Raw genomic sequence first — 22,297 nt, 5'->3', positions numbered from 1 at the left:
TAAGCAGGGTCATGCTTGGTTAATACTTGGATGAATAAATGCCAAGGAATACCAGATGCTGTAGGCTGTATTTCAGAAGAAGGAACTGCCAAAATCCCCTGATGTTTCCTTGCCTAAGACAATTTTTTTGAAATTCATGAGGTTACCACAAGTTGACAGATGACTTGAAGGCACACACACACGCATCACATACATACATACACATGGTATGGGCTCCACTTGAAACCAGTTTGCTCAACAAAATTCCTGTTGAGTTTCTTCTTAGCAGATCTCTGCATTAGATAAGCCAGGGGTTATCTGTGAATCCCCAAGCATTCTTTGATTATATGATATTGGTAACTGACACCCAATATATTTTGAAATTTGACAGATGATCACTTGACATTATCTGGTAGTTAACATGCAATTGTTCTGACATGCAGTGATGCAGTGAAATAGTAAAATTGATGCTATTTTTACAGGAGGGTAAAATTGGGGTTGCATATCTATGCATTCATTTGTGGTATAGATAGCAAGGGGCATATACAGATCTAAATAAATAAAAATGTAAATGTTTGTTTGTTCAGAATCTTAAATCTCCGAAAGTTCTTCACCGATTGCTTTGAAATTTTGACACAATGTTTCATTCGAATACACACATGTTTTTATATACACATACCTACTATTATATAGATGTCACACCTGTGACACCTAAAAATATGTTTTTTAAAAAACAGTGCCATCTGTTGGATGTAACAGCAACACATGCTATACTAAATATTCGGTTGGTGTTTGCAATCACCATCAACAAAGCTCAGGGCCAATCTTTAAAACTGTGCAGTTTAGATCTAGACACAGATTGCTTCTCACATGGACAGTTATACGTTGCGTGTTCTAGAGTTGGCAAACCAGACAATCTCTATATCTACACAGACAATCAAACAACCAAAAATATTGTATAACCACAAGCATTGTGAAATTAAATATTTCAGAAACGTGCACTTTCTCTTTTCTTTCTTTTCCATTTAACCAGACTGAGCCACAGCAACGCCTGGCTGGGTACAACTAGTCTTTAAATAAAAAGGAACACAGCCAAGTATTTTTTTTTAAATTTTATACCAAAAATACTGTCTATAACAACTATTGTTTTCCTCTGTCGAACACCTTTCTAAGTTTACCAATGCTAGTTTAAAACTAGTGGCATAGTACTAAGGGGGAAGCTGCTCCGCATACTTTATAGCAGGGGTATGGACCAAATGACCCTCCAGATGTTGCTGAAAAATGAAGATCCCATCATCCCTCTCCATTGGCTATGCTGTTTCCTTTGGGCCATGCTCCTATGGGGATGATCTCTTAGAGGTCATGCTATAAATGCCAAAATAAATGGGGCTCTCTCTTCTCTCTCTCCTTCTCCAATACCACCTCTTCTTTCTCTCTTACTATCTCTGCCCCATCCAGTGAACTGGCTGGAAAAGGATAGATCACTCTTACCAACAGTCTAGACAGATTACATGGAGAGGGATTTGGACATTAAGATAAGGCCAGATATGGCTGAACATTGTCTAGCCTTGCGCTTTTGAAATGACTATATTTTAGATAATGAGAAAATTGAAAGACGCAGAGTCCCCACATCTTGGATCAAACATTAATTAGAATGAAGACTATAGTCAAGAAATTAGAAGAAGGCTCAGATTGGGAAGGGCAGCTATGAAAGAACTGGATGAAATCTGAAAGAGAAAAGATATGACTCTGAACACTAAAGTGAGGATTGTCCAAAACATCCTATTCTCCATCACCATGTATAGATGTGAGAGCTGGACAGTGAAGAAAATAGATAAAAAGAAAATCAACTCATTTCAGATGTGGGGCCTGCAGAAGATTGCTGAGGACTCCATCGACAGCCAAGAAGAAACAAATGGGTTCTAGAACAGATCATGCCCAAACTCCCCCTAGAAGCCAGGATAACTAAATTGAGGCTTTTGTACTTTGGTCACTTCATGAGAAGACATGAATAATTAGAAAAGATGATAATGATTGGAAAGTTAGAAGGCAGCAGAAAGTGTGAGGGACCACATGCCATGTGGATGGACTCAATCAGAGAGGTCATGGGCCTGGGTCTACAGGACCTAAGCAGAGGAGTGAAAGACAGAGGATCTTGGAGAAGTGTCATCCACAGGGTTGCCATGAGGCAGTCAGCTTAAAGGCAGTTACCAAACAAAACTGCCAACATCTGCAAAATGAGTCTTTGATGCTTTCAGGACAGTTCTAGGGCTAAACAGAAATTTGTGATCTCCCGCTAATATTGATTGAACCACTAGGGACCATCAGGGCATTGGTCCCACCTTCAGCCACCCAATATACATTTCACTTTCTTCGCTTGAAGAGAGTTCTTCTCTACTCAAGCTTTTTACTCTGATGCTCTCACCACTGGCATTAACATTTATTCCCTATGCATTGACCCAGTTACATAGAAAATCAAAGACTTAATTCAGGGGGAAAAGAAAACATTCTTCTTGATATTCTCTAATCATTTGGTTGACATTTTGGGAAGTGAAAGCAGTTTGCTTATAGAACACTGAATGAAAACCTATGAGTTGATGTAATGAAATATAAATGTTTGTAATCAAGCAGCTGAAATGATTTTTGGAATGCTTTTAGAACAACTGTTGTTCTGATAGTGCTTCCAATGAACCGTGGTTCTCATGGATACACAGAGAGGGGGGGAGGGAGGGATAGCATAGTGGTTTCAGTGTTGGACTATGACTCTAGAGACCAGGGTTTGATTTTTCTCCTTGACCATGAAGCCCATTAGGTGACCTTGGGCAAATCACATGCTTTCAGCATCAGGAAAGCCAATGGCAAACCTCCTCTGAACAAATCTTGCCAAGTAAACCCCATGATAGGGTCACCATACATCAGAAAGTACTTGAAGGCACACAATACGCTTGCCTGCACACGCATGCACACACACTCTCTCTCTCACACACACATTATAAAAACTGGTTCTCTCAGTGCCACTCCATCACCCTAACCTCCTCATCATTGCAAACCCAGCCCCAGCCTTGTGCTCTGCACTTGCCACTGCCTAACTCATCTAACTCATAACACAGTTTGGTAATATTACCTTTTTGAATGTACCAGCCATCATGGCTACTAGAAAGGGAGTCTTGGTCTGATCATTCAAAAAAAAAAAATGTCTCCTCATCAAGCTTTTCCTGTATATTTGATTCTTTAGATTGTGCAGAGTTGAGCCCATACCCCCTTGCCCCTTCAAAACATTTTTACATTTTTTTAACACTGAAAAAGCTTCCATCCCATACCTTCAGGGCTGTGAGGTGGCAATTTCACCAGCTCTCTTCCTCTGATCCTCTTTTAGACCTAGGAGAGGACTTTTTACTTCCAGTTATGAAAAAGTTCCCTCTGGATTTAAAATAGCTCACATGTGAATTGTCTTCTTGCAGCCCCTAAGGGGATAGGGAAAGCCTTTATTATATTTTAAGCTATTTAAAATATAGTGTGTTTAGTGGCACAAACATGGAGAGGGATGCCCTTTGCCCACTCCTGCCCTAGACCTTGTAGATGCACCAATTTAAGAACAGGACTTGAAAAATTTACATGGCAAGTGACCATGCCAGCTGGGGGATTCTGGAATCAATGGTCCCATGTTTTGCCACATTGTGATATCATAGCATTACAATTGCTGCTCCTTCATGATTGTCTGTTGCTCTGAACTGTGGGGTCCTTACTTAAGCCTCCTGACTAGAGTTGCCACTTTGAAAACTGGAGAGGGCTTCTATATTTCTAATGGTTGCATTACACAATGTGTAGTTACCTGGTTAGGTGGCAAGCAACATCTGCTTAAATTCCCTCTTTTGCACAGCCATCCAAGCTACAGAAGCTCTCTTCATTTTTCAGTCTGGCAGCCTAACCAGATTACCTCCTCTTTTCAAATCCCAGCTTCCAACTAAATATTAGCTGACAATAGTGTTGGAACAGATGCGGAGATTGTATCTGAAATCTAAAAGAAGGCCTGTTGCTCTCTTCACACCCACTTTATCACCCTCACAGAAGCTGGGAAGGATCTCAGGTCTAATAATGGAGATGTTAACTGCTTTGTCTCCTTAAAACATTAAGACATTTATACATGCTGGAGCAAGTGTGGGCTTTTAATTGCATCTTGGTGCTCCAACCTGGCATTTAATTATAAATCCCTACCCCAGAAACTGATTTTAATTGCAGTGCTCAGTGGAAGAACATATGTGGTGGTGTACTAGTACAGGCATTTCCTGGGCAGACTCAGCTATTCCTTTGCTGCCTGAGACAATTCTACCCCCAACCCAACATCAAGATGCATAGCACCCAAAGTCAGCCAGACCTTTTAAGAACATGAAGCAGAAAATCCTACAAACACCGACTTCTCCCAGTCTCTGGCAATAAAATTGCAATAACTAAACCATTTGGTCTCTCTCTCTCTCTCTCTCTCTCTCTCTGTTTCTGAATGTGATGCTTTTTACTAACTGTTGGTAGTGGGGTCCTCCTGCCTAATAGCAGAGCCAGTGCTACTAGCATTTTAGCAATGTTTGAGACATTGTTATTGTTAAAGAAACTATGGCACGTTACAGACCACCTGAAAGCGGTGGTCTGCCGCCGCCTCCATTTCCGCTGCCAGGAAGCTGCAGCCTCCAAGTGGGGAGGCTTCCCGGCGGCGGAAAAAGAAGTTGCAAAAAGCGGCTTCTTTTCGATCCGCGCTTGCGATGCACAAGTGCGCAAATGGCACAGTCGTGACGTCGCAAGGCAAGGGGGACATGTGGATGCTAAGCGTCCAGCACGTAAAAATGGCCGCACCCGTGTGTATAGGGCGCCGCCATTTTTACGCCCCGTCACGTGCTAGGGATGAGGCCGGTATGGACGCTAAGTCCTCGGCCAACCCCTAGCACGTGACGGGGGCAGCGCAAAGGCCTGTGCGGAATGGGCCTATGGGCCCAAACAGACAGACCAAAATAAAGCTGCTTCAGGTCACTTTGGAGGTATGCTATTTAAGAGTCCAAAAGCCGCATCAAGGCCACTCTCCAATCCTAAAGACTGGAGTGCAGCTTTGGCGCAGCTTCTGGCCTCTTACGATGCATGTGTCATTTAAACAACATACCTCCAAAGTGACCGAAGCAGCTTTATTTTGGCCTGTCTGTTCAGGTCCTATGTTTGTCAAGTCAGATCTATCCATGCCCTGAGGCCAAATCTTGATAGCTTGGGATGATCCCTTGTATTGTCACAGGAGGTAGTCCCTAGTGGTGTTATAAAGCAGCTACACATTATGAAGCATGATACTCTAAGCATTAATCACTGAATACTACTGAAATTCAGTATATCACTGAAATTAAAAACAAAACACCAAGTCCAAGAAGATAGATAGATGATAGATAGATAGATAGATAGATAGATAGATAGATAGATAGATAGATAGACAGACAGACTGACTTTATTATGGTCAAATACCAGCAGATCAATGGTTTAAAAAATACATAAAAAGTAAAATAAGACACATATAAGAAAGTGTTCGAAGTTTAAAAGTGGGGAGATAGAAATCTATCCACAAGATTAAAATAATTCATTGCTATTACAATAGAAATAGATTCAGTAAAATAGATAAGTAAAATAATAAAAAAAACAGTTACATTCAATCAATAAAGAGAGAGATGACAGCGTACTAGCAGGCATGTCTCTATGTAATCAGCTATCATTGGTTTGTTATACTTTTCCTACAAGAGATAGCAGATGGACAGAATTGTGCTACTTTGTTAGTTATACATGGGTTCCAGTCCGATAGTAGGTATTGTAAATAAAAGGCTTCGGGTCTCCCTGGTTTGCTTGTAAGAACAGGAGTGAATAAATCTTTGCGGGAATCACGGTAAAAGGGACAGTAGAGTAAAACGTGGGTAGTGGTTTCTACACTTCCTGTATTACAGGGGCACAATTGCTCATGTACAGGGATCTTCTTGTATCTGCCTTCCAATAATGCCGCTGGTAATACATATAATCTGGTTAGCGTAAAGGCTTTTCTGTATTTGGGGATTGATAAATTCAACAAGTAGCTTGGCGTAGTGAATGGTTCTGTATATCCCCAATAGTTGGAATAACGTGCAGCCCAACTTTGATGGATCTGAAATTCCTCTCCCTTGCATTGATGACCTGAGGAGCAGAACTAGGCCCTGACCCTAAAGAAAACTTTATATTCATTTCTAAAAGACAGAAAAATATTTAACTTACACTTATCTCTCACAGAACATGGTGTGAAGCAGTTTTAGGTGCTTCATCTTGGGCAATGTTTGCTAGTTTGAAATCATGGCAATTGTGTTCTAGGAGAAGAGCAGAATATTAATTAAAATAAGGATGGGCAAGTGTAGTGTGTATCCCAGTGGCATCACTAGGGTTGGTGTTGCTGGCTCTCTTTGAACTCATTGCCCATTTCACAGGCCAATTTATAGCACGATCTGAGGACGTGGCACCCAGATGCAGATCAACAATAACATAGCAGCGCACAGAAGTAAAAATCCAGATACAGGTATTGGCAATGCACTGACCACTTTCCACACTGAAAAATAACTCACAGACTCAGTTGATTTTATTCAATTCCTTGGAAGTTTTTTATCTTGAGTTGCAATATAATACAAATATTTACAAACTCTCCTCTCTGACTTCCATCAACTTCTTTGTTTGTTGTACAGCAACAATCCAACCAACTATCTACTTCAAACCAACAATTCACTCCAATTCACTAATCCACATGTATGGTAATTCATGGCGTCACCCCACACCATTGATTTCCTCCCATACCACACCATCCAGAATACTTACTAATGTTTTTTGTATGAGCGCTGCTCATAAATCATAATTTCTGCATATCACTGAATGTAATGGCAATTGTTGAGACATAAGCAACTAGAAAAATTAAATCTTTAAATTACAATAGCACAGCCTGAATGTATTTACATGTACATGTGGTTAAAGAGAAAATTTGCTAAGGTGTGATTATTATTATTATTATACTTTATTTATATAGCGCTGTACATTTACACAGCGCTGTATATACAAAAAATAAAATCGATAAAAATGAAACCTGCCAATGGCATACATTGTACAAAATACATATAAAACAATAGATAATAATAGATGTGACGGTCAGGAGCACCTGTTATCAACTTCGGTTGATACGCCAGCTGCGTCCCTACCTGGGCCGGGGGGACCTTGAAACAGTAGTACATGCTCTGGTAACCTCTCGATTGGACTTCTGCAATGCGCTCTACATGGGGCAACCCTTGTACCATACTCGGAAGCTGCAATTGGTGCAGAATATGGCAGCAAGATTGGTCACTGGTACTTCCAGGACCAGTCATATAACACCGGTCCTTAAAGACCTTCATTGGCTGCCTATTCGCTTCCGGGCGCAATACAAGGTGTTGGTTATCACCTATAAAGCCCTAAATGGCTTGGGCCCAGGGTACTTCGAGGACTGCCTCTCTCCATACAATCCGCCCCGCACACTCAGGTCTGCCAGGAAGCAACTACTAAGAGTTCCAGAAGCGAGATATTCCACCACTAATCAGAGGGCCTTCTCCATCTCGGCCCCTAGGCTCTGGAACTCGCTTCCCGGCGAGCTTCGCTCGGCCACCTCACTGGACCAATTTAAAAAGGGGTTAAAAACACACCTGTTCCAGCAGGCATACCCCTAATGCCCCTGAAGTACTCCCCTCTCCCCTATCAGTAGCACTGTAGTGCTAGCTGGTGCTATTTGTATTGTATTGTGTACTTGTGATTTTATTTTGATGTTTTATTGTGTATAATGCTGTTGTTGCATTTTAACATGTTGTTACCCGCCTTGATCACTGGAAAGGCGGGCTACAAATAAAATTTTATTATTTTTATTATGATTATTATTAATACAAGATAGAATTAGATAAAAAAGCAGACAATAAATTAAAAAGATAAAATATCAAATATCAAATCAAATATCAGATCTCAGATAACAATCGGATACACAATCACACAATGCCTGGGAACACTTTCCTGAACAATATAGTCTTCAATATGTTTTGAAAGAAAATTTTAAAATAATATGTTTAAGAAATAAAATTTTATTTTTTATTTTTTAAATTTTTAAAATTTAAAATATATGTATTTAAAAACCTGGGGTCCCTCCTTTCTCCTCCCACTGAGCCATGCCCTACTCACACCATCTCTTCAGTTGAGTTCCAGTGTTTTAAAGGGATGAAGGTGAACGCCATGGCCCATTTCTGTCAAAAAAAAAGACAGATGTTTGTGGAGCAGTGGTGTCATCCCTCACTCAGTGTGTCACCTGGTGCAGTTCCTACACTCCACACCGTGCTAGTGACACCCCTGCTGTGGCCCATGTGTAGCCACAATCCCTACCTTTGCAGGTCCACTGTGCTTCAGGGGTATAGCTACCAGGGACTGGGCAAAACTAGAGGCCTGCCTGCCAAAATAAGAATTCTGCTCCCTCAATAAACAGTTTTCTTTAGCCCCCATGATTCTAACACTGGAGAGAATGAGACACTAAAAATAATTCACACCTTGATGTATTTGCATTCCCTTGAAAACACTGCCTACTCTTTTTCTTTAGATGTCTAAACTGTGGGTGTATCTACATTGTAGAAATAATACAGTTTGACACTGTTTTAACTGCCATGGCTTCATCTTACAGAATTCTGGAATGTGTAGTTCAGTCATGCACCAGCACCTTTTGGCAGAGAATGATAAATACTTTGCAAAAGAACAGAGTGCAGTCTCCATGTCCCTACTCTGCCCCAATGGTCTGTTGAAGACCTCAGTCAGTTAGGAAGACCATGGGCTTGAGCCTACAGAACCTGAGCAGAGAGCTTGGAGATGCCTCATTCACATGGTCAGTGTGGGTTGAGATTGACTCAAAACCAGCTAACAACAACCTTAACCAAATTTCAGTTTTACTTCCTGGATAAGTAAAGCTCTGTCCAGAACAGCCTGGGTGAAATTTCCCCCTGACACACACCTTAGAAGTTGTTTAGGATACTTTGGGGGGGGGGGGGGGAATAGTGGAGACATTTAAAATCCATTTCAGAAATGTCTTTGAGGATCCCAATTGGCCTGTAGCCTTCACTTTCCCCGTGCCTGTCGTGAGACATTTGCAGGAGAAAGTCAGTGGTCAAAGAGAGGGCTGAACCTCCCTCTCTACCTCTATTTCTCTCTGAGAATGTTGTCCCATTGTCATACCTACATTCTTTCAGTATATTTGCTTGATTTTTTGTGGAGAAGAACAGGCAAATATTTACTGAGGTAGTGTGTTCTGCCATCAGTTGCCTGCTTAGCAAGAAGCCCCAAATAGAGCAGAGTTATTGCTACTGACTTGTGACTAGAGCTTGGAAGTCACAATTTGCAAGCATTGTAGGTTACCTACAACTTTGTCCCAAGTTTTTGTCCTTTCGTAACAAAAGCAGAACAAAAGCAGATTTCAAAACTGATATGGAATGGGCACCTGGTTGTATGTATGTGTGTGTGTGTATGTGTGTGTGAGAGAGTGTGTATTGAGAAATGATTTCTAGTTATTTTTCAAATATGCCTTTAAATTTTAAACCTTTTTATAGAAACTCTGAGAAGGCACCTTGAATTTGGGGAAGAGGTGTAGTATGAATAAAAGTTTACAACAGCAGCAGTAACAACTTTTTCAAGTGGTATATGCCATTCTGTTATTAAGCCAAAGGGTAACAAACAAGACATGCATAACCCAATAATCACCCTGATGACTTGCTAAAACTGTTTTGCAACGTTTGCCATAATGAATTAAGTTGGGGCAGGGAGAGCTTTGAAATGAGTTGTGCAATGAATTACTCTTTAAAAATAACTTTCCAAGTCCTACTTGGATCTAGAGACACCTTGTGCAAATGGAAAACTGTCGAAATCTCTGAATGGAAAGACATTTCTATTGTTGCAAGGGAGCCCTGCTGGATTTTTCTAGTTTCTGCATCCCATTACAGACCTCTGTGCTCCATCCTGTGCAGCTTCTGAAGTCCCTTAACCTTCAGGAATAGTAGCAACCGGGACTATCCATGTCAGTGGGGCAGTAAAACCATTTGGGGCTTTACTTGGAACTTAAAAGAAATATCCAAGGTGCTAAAACCTATCCCCAAGTCAGACTAAAACCCAGAGCAGATTCACCATCTCACTGACATAGAGATCACCAGCTGCCACTGCTAAGACATGAACTGGACATGGCATGGGGTGGGCAGTTGTCCTTGGGAGGAGCAACCAGAAAATTCCCGCAGTGCCAGTGAGGCTCCTTTCAACCATCTCTGGTTCCATAGGATCAGCCATATTGGACTAAACAATTGGCTATATCAGTATCCAGTATAGACACTACATGTTTAAAAGCTTAACAGACCTTTAGAAAAAGAGATTTTTAAATTTGAGACAGCTGTGATGTCTGGTACAGAATTAAACCATTAAACTTCATGGACTAAACACCTTCATTGGCCTGCACTAAAGTACTGGTTTATTTTCATGTGTGGTGTAGTGGTTTGAGTACTGAACTAGGATGCTGGAGAGCAGGGTTTGAATCCCAGCTCATCCATGCAAACCCACTGGATGATCTTGGGCAAAACATACTGTCAGCCTCAGAGAATGGCCATGGCAAACCTCCTCTGAAGAAACTTGCCAAGAAGACCTCTTAGGATCTCCATAAGTCAGAAAGGACTTGAAGGCACACAACAAACAACAACAACAACAACAACAACAACAACATGGTCAGATAAAATAATCTTCTTTTAAAAACAAATGTCAAGCATTGGTCTTAAGTTTGCTTTTCCGATTTTGAATAGCTCAGTATAATTTCTTCAGCACAGGTGTTTACTAAAGAGCCTGGCATACCTTTGAAAGCTTCTGAACAACTTGCTGTGTGCCAGGCTGTTAAATGAACCCTTAAGGTTACAAACACATGTGAACTTACCTGAGAGTAAGCCCCAGCAAACACAGTGGGACTTTGTACTGAGTAAACATCCATACTATGGCCTGGCAGTAAGTCACTGTGAGGGGTTTTTCAAACAGGAGTCATGGATGAATTAAATTAAACAGAGGAATAATGAATAACCATCTGAACAATAAACACAATGAATAATGAAAAACAAATACAGCTAATCCTGTTCAACTGCTGTGCCTCCTCCATAGGTAAACATGAGTGCCCATAGTTATAGATAAACATGAAATTCATTATCCTGGCTGTGGAGAGTCATTTTTCTCTAAGAGATCAAAGGTTTCCCTTTCATTTCATTTATTGTTTCTTGTGGTGTGCACACTATTCTTCCTTCATGTGTGGGGGGCAGAAGGAGATAGAAACAAAGAAAGTAGAGAACCACACTTCTCCCCTGACCAAATCATTTTGCTTCCTGGGGCAGGGGATAGCTAGTATTCAGTATTCAGATTTCCAAGACAGATTGATGAGACTGTATATGTGCATCATAGGTTATATTAAAATGCCCTAGTGCTCAAAGGGGATATCACAGTGTGTGTGTGTTTTATATCATTTGGGCACTGTGGGGGGAAAAATGTCTGTATGGATCCTGTGTGGATCTGAACATGAAATACAGATCTGTGTTCTAAAGGTACATGTATCATGAGTTCAGAATCCAATAGTGACAGAGGGATCATCTACATTGTAGAAATAATACAGTTTGACACCACTATAAATGCTATAACTTCAGGCTACGGAATCCTGAGATTTGTAGTTTTACAAAAATAGTATTCTCTGACAAAAGTGCTGATGTCTCACAAAACTACAAATCCCAGGATTCTGTAGGATGGAGCCATAGCAGTTAAAGTGCTGTCAAACTGCATTATTTCTACAGCATCGATGCTCCCCTAAGCACAGGTTGAGAGGTCAAGAAATTACTGGTGTTAACTAAGGACACACTACGTCCAAGCACCATCATGAGATTATGAGACCACCCTTCTTCTTGAGACTGAACAAACAACTGTGGTCCCTAAGCCTAACATTTGCAATGGGTCTGTCCTGTACTCACTTCCAAGAGGTCCACAGTCTGGAGAATTGATGCTGCATTGACAGCAGAATGCCTGCATAAAATCTGGGTGAGATGGAGTGCTAAGTGCCAGGCTAGAGGCCTGTCCCTGTAAGAGTTTCTACTTTGTAGGAAGGGCTGAAGTTTTAGGAAATTATAGGATTGAGTTTAAGGAGCCTTATCCCCAATGGGGTACAGGCGCCTTTAATTTTTAAAATGGGTGTTATCGCACTCAGTCATGGCCAGGCAAATGCAGCCCATATACAGCCTGGATGCTAGCCTGGCTTACTACAGCTTTTGAAAAATAGGATTTTCCCATTCTTGAAAAGCTGCAGGAAAAGCCTGGCTGGCATCTGGGCTGTATACAGGCTGCATTTGCCTGGCTGTGGCTGAGTGCGATAACACCCATTTTTAAAATTAAAGTAGCCAGTATCCTGTCAGGGATAAGGCACCTTAAACTCAGTGTGATAATTTCCTATATCTTGTCTTATGTCTTCACCAGTGAAGCATAAGTCTGGCCTCACACATTCCTGGAAGGAAGAGGTTCTTCACTGGGAGCTATCCCATCTCCTGGAACCTTCTTTAATGCTAAGCAGGACATGCCTGACATACCATTTTCCATTTTGATAGCTCATATTTAAACTAGATCCTGTACTGGGGGACATATGTCTCACATTTAGCTATGATACATCGCCTGGTACAATCCAACCTCGAAACTCACTGTTTCAGTTTTGCTGTCTTTGGGGGGCAACATTATGATGGTTGCACATCTGATACAGAATTCTGACCTCTGCATTGACTACCATCATAACTCAGTAACAGGTTGCCAGCCAGTGAATTCTTGAACTTATGTGACAAAATGCATTTGGGTATTTTCATTTTTGAACGATTTATCACCTAGCAAAGAAAACTTCCACAGAGAATTCCTGAACCGGTGGATAAAACCAAAGGCTATGCATTATTTGTTTTTGTTTTTTTAATGGGGTGGGATATGTCTCTCTGTCTGTGATAAACTCAGTTTCAAAGGAATATTTGAAGAATGTGCTCAGAAACGATAAGACCTTATATTTTTAATGTCCCATAATTAATAATGTTTTCAATTTGACAGGAGTGTCTGGAGTGATGAAGAAACCTTCAGTCATGGCATGGGAGGAGAAGGAAGGAGAAACTCCAAATGAATATGAAAAACAATGTATATCTCATAAACCAAAGAATGGCTTCCTGTCTCCTGGTAGGTGGAAATGAAAAGTTAATATGCAGTCATCTATCTGAAAACATGTGGTAGAGCATGAAGGATACATTTAAATGTAGTACTTGTAAAGCTAATTTGAGAAATAAACAGAGCTAGATTCCATGATCTCCCAAGCCATTAGCTGTTATTATAGTTACAATTGCATAGCTGATATTTTAAAAAAACAATTCTTTACTTTCCTGTCTCTCAAAGTAACTCAAAAAGTAACATGTAGTTTTTTTAAAAAATGTCACTGAATATCATGAGATACAAATGAGCCAGCACTTAAGCTTCCTGTACCATTCATTGAGATTACAGTCCTGTAACTATAGAAGTAACTAAAAGTTAAAGTGCAATAGAAATTATCGCTCATAAAGCTAAAAATATGTTAGTTATTGCAATAATAATAATAATAATAATAATAATAATACAGAATTACAAGTAAATACTTTTCTTAGGCCAGAAAGGAGTTAGTCAGTCCTACCCCAATAGTACTACAAGCTACATACTATTCCCTGATCAGCTATTTGGACTGCCAGGAGTTAACATGGACCAGGGCCTTTCAGAGACTGTGAGGACTGGTAGTATTGAAATGGAAATTCCACTCTACATAATTTTAGGAGTCTTAACAACCTCCTCACACTTGCCTGTGACCTCTTTCTCACTCTCTTTGTCCAGGACTATAGTGTCATGGCAGAAAATGTGTATGGGAACCAGAGAGAGGTGAATTGTTATACAGTGACTGTGACAGACACTTCTTTGATAAAGCTGGAATGTTATTGACCTTAGTTGACCATGTCAGTGTGCTAGAAAAACAAAATTTGGAAATGTTATCATGTTGCCCTTGCTGGCTGGGTGATTCTGGGAGCTGTAACCCCAAAAGTAAAATTTTCAGTTTCTGTATGGGTGAAAGAAAGCAGCATAACTGCTTTGTTTGAGTTTCCAAAAGACATGTAACAATTTCATTTCAAGTTAAAAGAAGCTGGATGTTACTGAAACCTCACCCCTAACCCAGTTTTGAACATACAGGAACATTGCACTCAACCATACACTTGAGTACATGATTGCATGTATGAAAAAGAGTCAGTCACCTCTGTGAGTCCCATGATAGTCTATGGTTGCAGTAAGATACTCAGGTATCTTAAGTTCCATTTGGACAATCACATCTACTTAGATTTTCCCGAGTGATAGCAAAGATGAGGGCCAGGTCAGGCAAAACCATTTTGCTGACTGAGTTTGAACAGCGAATGGTACCACCAGTCTTTCATGTTTTGGTATGTAATACTCAAAAGCCAGCCACATTATTGTGGCACACGGGACAGTACATCACTCAAAGCATCTCTCCCCTTCTCTGAAAGTGAAAAAAATTAATGAAGTAAATCACATACCATATGCAGCCCTTTCATGGTACGTCAAGTCTACTGCCTGAAGCACCCAACTCACTGTCCTTAGTAGTAGGGGTCATAGATGGTGAAACAAGGTGCCCCACTTGCTGCTCAGACTGTGTGCTCCTGATGGTATATATGTATGAGAAAGACACAACTGCTTGCTCCAAGACAGTGAAGTGGCAAAACTCAAATAAAGATAAATGTGATGATAAGAATGGGCATGAGCATGAGTTTGGAGCAGTCACATATTTTTAATATATATTTATATATTACAGCTCTCTTCATTGCCCTCCTCTGGGCTCCAGTTGACATTATGTGCCCATGTCTGAAGAAGATAACTTACCAGTTTCTTGCTGCCCTACAGAAATCTCAAGACTGACAGGTGAGATAAACAAGACATGTATCTTTCTCCTCTCCCCACATGCTTTCTAATAGAGTTCCCTAATCTAAAGGAGTGAGGGGCATCTGCAACAAGACATTGCAATATGAAGTTCTTATTATCTGTTCACCTCAGCCAGCCCACTTTCAAGAATATTCTTGTCCAGGTTCCCATGCACCCCCTCAACAGTCAGGGATGCCCCATGGTCCCTAAACATAGCCATCATTAGCATGTTCTTGAAAACTTCTTCCAACAGCTTTTTGCCCATATCTATCTATTTTTGTACAGTACTGCAAATCTTACCAAGTTCCATAAGCTTACTAATAACTCTGGCCCAAATCCAGTTCTAGTGCCAACTAAAGTTGACCCATTGACTCAGTGTGATTTCCATAACTGTTGTGTTATCATTCCACAATTGAGTCAGGGGGTCCGCTCTGGTTGGGACAAAACTGTTCTCTGTCTTATTGTTGAGCACCTGAACATTGGAAAGAGAATAAAGAGAACTTGTAACATCTTTGAGACACTGAGAAATAAGATGTAGCATAAGCTGTCATAGGCCTACATCTGAAGAAGAAGAACAGCTTCATGAAACCTTGTGCTACAACGTCTTTCACACAATTAATCTCAAAAGTGCTGCAAGGTACCTTTGCATATTGATATTCCAGACTAATAGGACTATGTCTTTGAATTCTATCCCCATTGGAAACAGAATGAATAACTGCTATGTGAATGCAGAATAAGTCCATAATTGCCTAGCTAGGATTAGGAATGAGTTCGAGAACAGTTGACATTAATTGGAGTTAAATGATTAAAATAATGAATTTTATAACCATTTTTAAAAATTGACAAATTAGTAATAAATTAATTCTAAATAAATGTCTCAACATTCTGCTTTAAAGAGTTATGTGCCTTTATGGTACCAAGCCAAATTATGATCCCCCTGGATGAGGTAGAAAGGAGGATATGATTACATGTTTGTACATCATTGGCACCATCACCTTGCATGGACCAACATTATGAGTCAGAAGAGATTTCTCAGACAAGAGACAAATTATTGTTGAGTATTCTCCAAGACCATTTTCCAATTATCAAACCAATTCCAAGTTAAGTTGAGGAGAATTTCTTTGCTATTGGTTTCAAATTCTATTATCTGTGACTTTTAGCAACAGGAAAAAAGGGGTAAACAGAGACTAATTTTTATAACTAATGCAGACTATTTGTGTGCTGATCAACCTTTAATGATATACCCCAAATCACTGGACAATGTGAAACTGATTGTAAGTGAATATTAACTCTTTTTTGAAACATGCACTTGTTAGTATCTTTTGTGTTTGCACACATTTTCACCTATAGGTTGGAAGTGTGACTGAGCAGCAATCAAAATTGGAGTCCTTTTTTTATTGAATGAGCACCTGTTCCCCTCCGTAATGCAAAAGAGATATTAACCATTTTGTAAATGTAAAAAATAAGAAGGGCACAAATAGGGTTGTCAGATCAGGACTGTCTGAATCCCCAAGATTATAGTGCCAAAATATAAGACTTAAAGATGTTTCTTTGTAGGCCCTGGTGATGTCATTAAGCATGAGACATTAAGCATAAAACATAGCTGTACATATAACACACTATTCAAACAAAAAACCATCAAGACTAAGAAATTAGGAAAATGTATACACATAACAGTGTATTTCTCCCACTCATTCTGAGAACTGGAGAAGAGAGTCTAGGCACTGAGATCTGGCAACCCTACCCACATTAGGTTTGGGAACAAACAATATAGGAGAAAAGAATATACTGCTTCCCATTTTGCAAGAAGAGAACCTCTACCAAATTACAGGTTTAGGCCTGTCACAGAATGTTATGAGTTAGACTCAGATGGCAAGATTAAACTGAGAACCTGTAATGCTGTTTTCCAGTCTGGTGAAAAGATGTCAAAAGGTTAACTGCGGGGATAGGTGATCGAAGATGAAAGGAAACAATGAAGAAAATCCTGATGGAAAGCTTTTGGAAATTCAGCTGTCACCACACATGGAGCTTTGGATGAGCTAAATGCTGGCCTTTCAGCTCTCACACTATAACTCACAATTGTCTCAATGAATTTTCCTTCCGGCAATGACTCAGATCAATACACAAGAGCATCCATTTCTCAAGAAGGAAGGCTTCTGGGAGGTAATTCCTTTCTGCCTCTGCAGGCAGACAACACCTGAGGACATCCAGGGTGCAAGTGATGCTAATGATGATGGAAGTTTCCTCTCTCACACAATCAGCCCATGAGGTCCACTGGTAATGCTGCAGACTGAGGAAAACTCAGAAACACAACACAGATCCTTTGTGCTTTTGCCAGTGGACATTCTATGTTAGAAAAGGATACTTTGGGAAGTCATTTCAGCAGGTTTCCAGGTGTATTTTAAAAACCTGAATGGTTTTAAAATGGAATGTCTGATTACATCCTTGTGTGTTATATTCGTACATATGCCAGCAAATGTGCCACGGTATTTTGACATACAGTATTTGCAGTGGCCTATGGCTAAAAGCAATAAAACATTTCAGATTCAAAGTTGCTGTTGGTAATGTTCAGCCTTTCACTGAATCAATGGAACTGAATAAAAATACTGGCCTGATTTACTAGGAAATATTAATAATTTGTAAAATACTGTGTTTATGTTTAACATGGCTTTGTATTTTTAAAAAGTAAAAACAAAAAAGCATATAACTTTCCTCTTCTCGCTCTACAAATAGTTTGACTTCTATGGAAAAAACTGTAGAGTGCTTTATTTTAGAAATGCTTCACACAATTTAGGCTTTTTCATAGACCTAACCTTTCCTCTCCCCTTTCCCCCTCCTCTTTTTTCTTCTTAGTGCAGTCCTGTCCATGTTTGCTCAGAATTAAGTAAACATTGGTAAGTATTTTTAAGAGGGTTTCTTAAAGACCACAAATTATTTTCTGCTATAAACTCACTGGTTTGACCTCCTTTTCTTTCTCACCTCATCTCATTCTCAAATGTGTAGTATAAAGATATTCACATTGACCTACTTTTACTGCTGCTGTTGTTGCATTTAAAGCAAAAGTGGGTAAATCGAGGGCCCTGATTCATATACCCCCAGGGCCTGTAGTGTAGGTCCCTTCAGCCCATTTCTTCTATTTCCTTTAAAACACATATACACAAACACACATACACTTTAAGGTCATAAACAGGCCAGGGCAACTGCAATTTGTGCACCCGCACCCACAGCTGTTTCAGACATGATTTGATTTTTCAGGTATTATTTTTTTTCTTTTTGAATGTTGGTAAGGATGCCAAGCGAGCCTGTGATCTTGATGGGACCAAGAGAAAGTCTTCTCCTGCAGATCTTAGGGCTCTTCGGGTTCATATGGGGAGATATAGTCTCTCAAATAGTCTGGACCCAAGCCATGTAGGGGTTTATAAGTCATGACCAGCACTTTGAATTGTGCCCAGAAATGAACAGGTAGGCAGTGGAATTGTTTTAACAAGGGAGTTACATGCTCCCTGTAACTGGCCCTGGTCAGCATTCTGGCTGCAGCATTTTGAACCTGCTGAATTTTCCAGATAGTTTCCAAAGGCAGCCACATGTAGAGTGCATTGAAGTAGTCCAAACAGCATGTAATCAAGGCATGTGTCACCATAGCCAGATCGAATGTCTCAAGTCTGGGACCAGACTGGATCTTTGGTCTAATCAAAATCCTTTTCATGTTTCCATTATCTTTGGTCTAATCCAAGTTCTTCTCTTGTTTCCATTATATTAGAAAGAGCTGCATAGTTACCTAATAAACTAAACACCTATATCATCCCATTAATTGCTGAGAAGAATTGATTACATAAGACACAGGAACAGAAGGGAAATTGTATTAGTATGAAAAAAGTGAAATGATTGGATATAGGACATGGGAGCAGGGAACTGAGACACATTTGAACAAGTCTGTCTAAACTCTCACTTAGTGAAAAAACATGCAAGGGAAGAGAGCAGCTTTGCAAAAGGCTGAGACACATAAATGCTGTTTGCATCGTAGTGCAGTGATAATGCTTGCTTTGACATGGCTGCAGACATGACCACAGTGCCCACCCACTTCCATTCTCCCCAACCTCCTCTGAACTTCAAGAGACATACACATAACAGCAGTGGCATTCTTCAGCCATCATCCCTGACTAGTGTGTTAAATGTTTTATTGTATCAAGTGCCATCTTGTGGGCAAACAGTGGAGCATCCTTTTCAAAAAATAAATGGAACACTGAGAGATAAATGTGATTAGTTTTGTTTGATATAAAACAACAGCACAGCAGCAGCAGCAGCAGCAGCAGCAGCAACTATGTGGTGTGTAGCACACTAGTGAGATCCAGCGGGCAAATGGGATTTAAACGCAGCTTAAAGCAAAGAAAACCCAGAAATGCCTGAAGTTTATCACACGACGTCGCTGTTAATTTGAAATAACGCAAAGTTAAACTGCAGTTAAAGTGGAGAAAAACAGCAGCTTTTTACTTTTGGAACATCCAAAAAGTAAAAAGCTGCTGGTTTTCTCTGCTTTAACTATGGTTTAAGTTCACGTTATTTTGTTTTAAATGCAATTTAGTGTGATAAACTCCCCGAATGTGCAATTTTTATTTAAATTTGAATGTACTTTAAATTGCATTTAAATCCCATTTGCCTGCAGGATCTCACTAGTGTGATAAACTCCTATCATGGATTTGGAAATCATTTAATCATATTCATCACATTTTTCTTCAGTTGAAAATGCATGGTGGCTGTATGTGTGAAATGTGTGTGTGAGAGAGAGAGAAGGGCTGAAGGGAAGAAGTGATAATGGTCAGGGACGATAGGAGATATGATCCAGCAACACCAGGAAATCCACAGATTCATCCTAAACTGAGTGGGACAAAATATATAAGGGATCTAGTGGGTATGCCAAATCTTGCTACTTGCTGGCTCATGATAAACATTTCAAGCATCTATGAAAGAAGTTTCCAGTTCACAAAAGGCACTACACATTCAGTCCATTAGTATTTAAGATGCCCATGGATGCTTGTTTATAAAAATGGAATAACAATGCTAAATGTTGTTGTTTAAGTGGTGCTAAGGTGAGAAGCTGAATTTCACTGAAAGCATGGTGCTTAGTCCAAAAGGTGGCATCATGTTTTTAAAAAGAAAGAAAACAAACCAGCTGGAGCTTATCAATTATAAAATTGTTGATGCGTGATTTCTAGAACTGTTGCTTAACCAGGCAAGAGGTGATGGGTTATATGCCTCCCATCCTCTTTTCTTCCTTTTGTTCTTCACTTCTTAAATTGATTATATTTGCTTAGTAGAGTAAGTAGAGACACTTCTGTTCATTCATGCAGACATGCAAGGTGATCTGGATTTCTTTTTATGTTTATATGAGATCTTGGACTGGTTTCTAATTGCTTTTTTTTTTTTTTTAAAGGAAGGGATTGGAATTATGTAGTTCTCCAAATGTGGTTCAACTGCAAATCCCATTGGTATCAGCCAAGGTAGCCAATAAGAATCCTGCAGCTTGTAGCTCTTTGGGGCATTTTTACAGCTTTTGGGTCTTTCCTGGGTGCCCCTCTTCCAAGCCTCTAAGAGCAACAGTTTTACTCTTGGGATCTTCCTGATCTCTGAATGTGCCTACAAAAAAACTCCAAAGGGGATTTTAAAAATTGTTAAGTGGACTTCCATCCACTTCTACTGTATACCATCCAGCTGTCCTGATTTGGCAGGGACAATCCTGGTTAATTTTCTGTTATCTCACTTTTTAATTGCTTTAAAAATGTTCCAGCTCCTCTTTCTTCCTCCCATTTTGCCCTTTGTCCTGAGCTTACTTCTTTTACTTTATATTGAGTTTTCAGTGTGCAAGAGTAGTTTGCATTCAACTAAGTGTGCAGAAGGAGAGAAGGGGAGCAGGCAGAATCTTGCCCAGTAGACTGAGGCAAAAGCAAACTCCTTCAAGTTCTTCTATTGTGTGTATTCTTCATTGTTACATTTTGCCATCTTAAACACACCTGATGTTGTTTGACCACATGTGTCTCTGTTTTGATCCGTGTAATGTTGGAGGGTAGGCCAGCTTTGATCCTTACAACTCCAGAGCTTGCCCACCCACTTCTGTAGAGACTCAGCTCAGCAGTCTGGATAATACTGGGCTAAAGAAACCACTGGTCCATTTCAATATAAGGCTGCTTCCTCTTTTTGGTTGCCTTTAAGGCCAGATCAGAGTAGCACATATTTCTCAGTTAGTATATAGTCTTTCAAGTGCATAGGAAATCCTGTGAGACCTCTCTGAAGAACCCAAAGAAGGTGAAGAAAAGCAGATTGCGTTTATTTAGTGATAAGCCTTTTCTGGTAAGGAATGCTCAGGTATGGCTGAATTACAATTCTCATCATCCCCAATCAGTCTAAGAAATGACCAGGCAAGATGGAGTTGTAATATAACATCTAAAGACCTGGGTTAGAAAAGGATGGATTAGAGTGTCAGGCTAGGAATAGGAGGGCCTGGGTTCAAATCTCTGCTCAATCATGAAGCCCATTGGGTAACTGTGGGTCAGCCATTGTGTCTCAGCTAATATGTATGGTGGTTTTGGGAGACCACCATGTACCTGACCCAGAATTTCTAGGAAGAATGGTAGGACATCATATTAAGTTAATTGAAAGGGGGGGCTGTCTGAGGAAAATGGGGCATCATGCTAATTAAAAGGACCCAACTGAGTCCAATAAATGCAAAAATCTGAGACTGATGGACAGTGCACATCAGGGAAAGGAAACCTTTAGTCCTCTCAACTTTTGTTTACTTCATATTTCTAATGCCCCACCCAGTATAGCCCAAGGTAAGGAACTATGGCAGCTGTAGTCAAAAACGTGCGGGAATACTTTCCTCCACATAATTCACCTCGCACACTTAGGTCCTCTGGGAAGAACTTGCTGCAGCCTAAGAAAACTAGATTGGCTGCGGAAACCCAGAGGGCCTTTTCATCTGCCAATCCTAGGTTAGGGAACGGCCTGCTGGAGGAGATCTGTCACATTATCTGTTAACTTTTAACTTTAGCAAATATTTGCTTTAAATTTTCTATTTTCTATAGTTGTTATTTTATATTATTATTATTATTATTATTATTATTATTATTATTATTTATGATTGGGAGGAGGATTGGGGTATTTTATTGTATATTGTGAATTTTATTGTTGATCTTGTTTTGTAACCCGCCTTTGGGAAAAGGCGGGATATAATAATGATGATGATGATGATGATGATGATGATGAT

The 22,297-nt window shown here is 40.0% G+C and overlaps 1 protein-coding gene across 2 annotated transcripts in view; it reads left to right on the top strand.

The window, feature by feature from the left end:
- Nucleotides 1-22,297, top strand: part of LOC149313541 (uncharacterized) — a 28,597-nt gene that overhangs the window by 5,429 nt on the left and 871 nt on the right. The window contains exons 2-4 of one of the 2 annotated variants that reach the window (XM_089519279.1): nt 13,144-13,266; nt 14,930-15,036; nt 17,895-17,930. In XM_089519279.1, coding sequence (XP_089375405.1) covers nt 13,144-13,266; nt 14,930-15,033 — 227 coding nt within the window. In that variant the 3' untranslated portion in view covers nt 15,034-15,036; nt 17,895-17,930. Of the gene's footprint in view, nt 1-13,143; nt 13,267-14,929; nt 15,037-16,946; nt 17,671-17,894; nt 17,931-22,297 lie in introns of those variants that run through there. The other variant, XM_089519280.1, reaches the window with a different exon arrangement.

The sequence above is a fragment of the Sceloporus occidentalis genome, unplaced genomic scaffold (genome assembly GCF_023333645.1).
Source record: "Sceloporus occidentalis isolate IW3139 unplaced genomic scaffold, rSceOcc1.0.p SCAF_4, whole genome shotgun sequence".
Classification (NCBI taxonomy): Eukaryota; Metazoa; Chordata; class Lepidosauria; order Squamata; family Phrynosomatidae; genus Sceloporus; species Sceloporus occidentalis.
The sequence above is the reverse complement of the archived record's forward strand: the minus strand, read 5'-3'. Positions and strand labels throughout refer to the sequence as shown.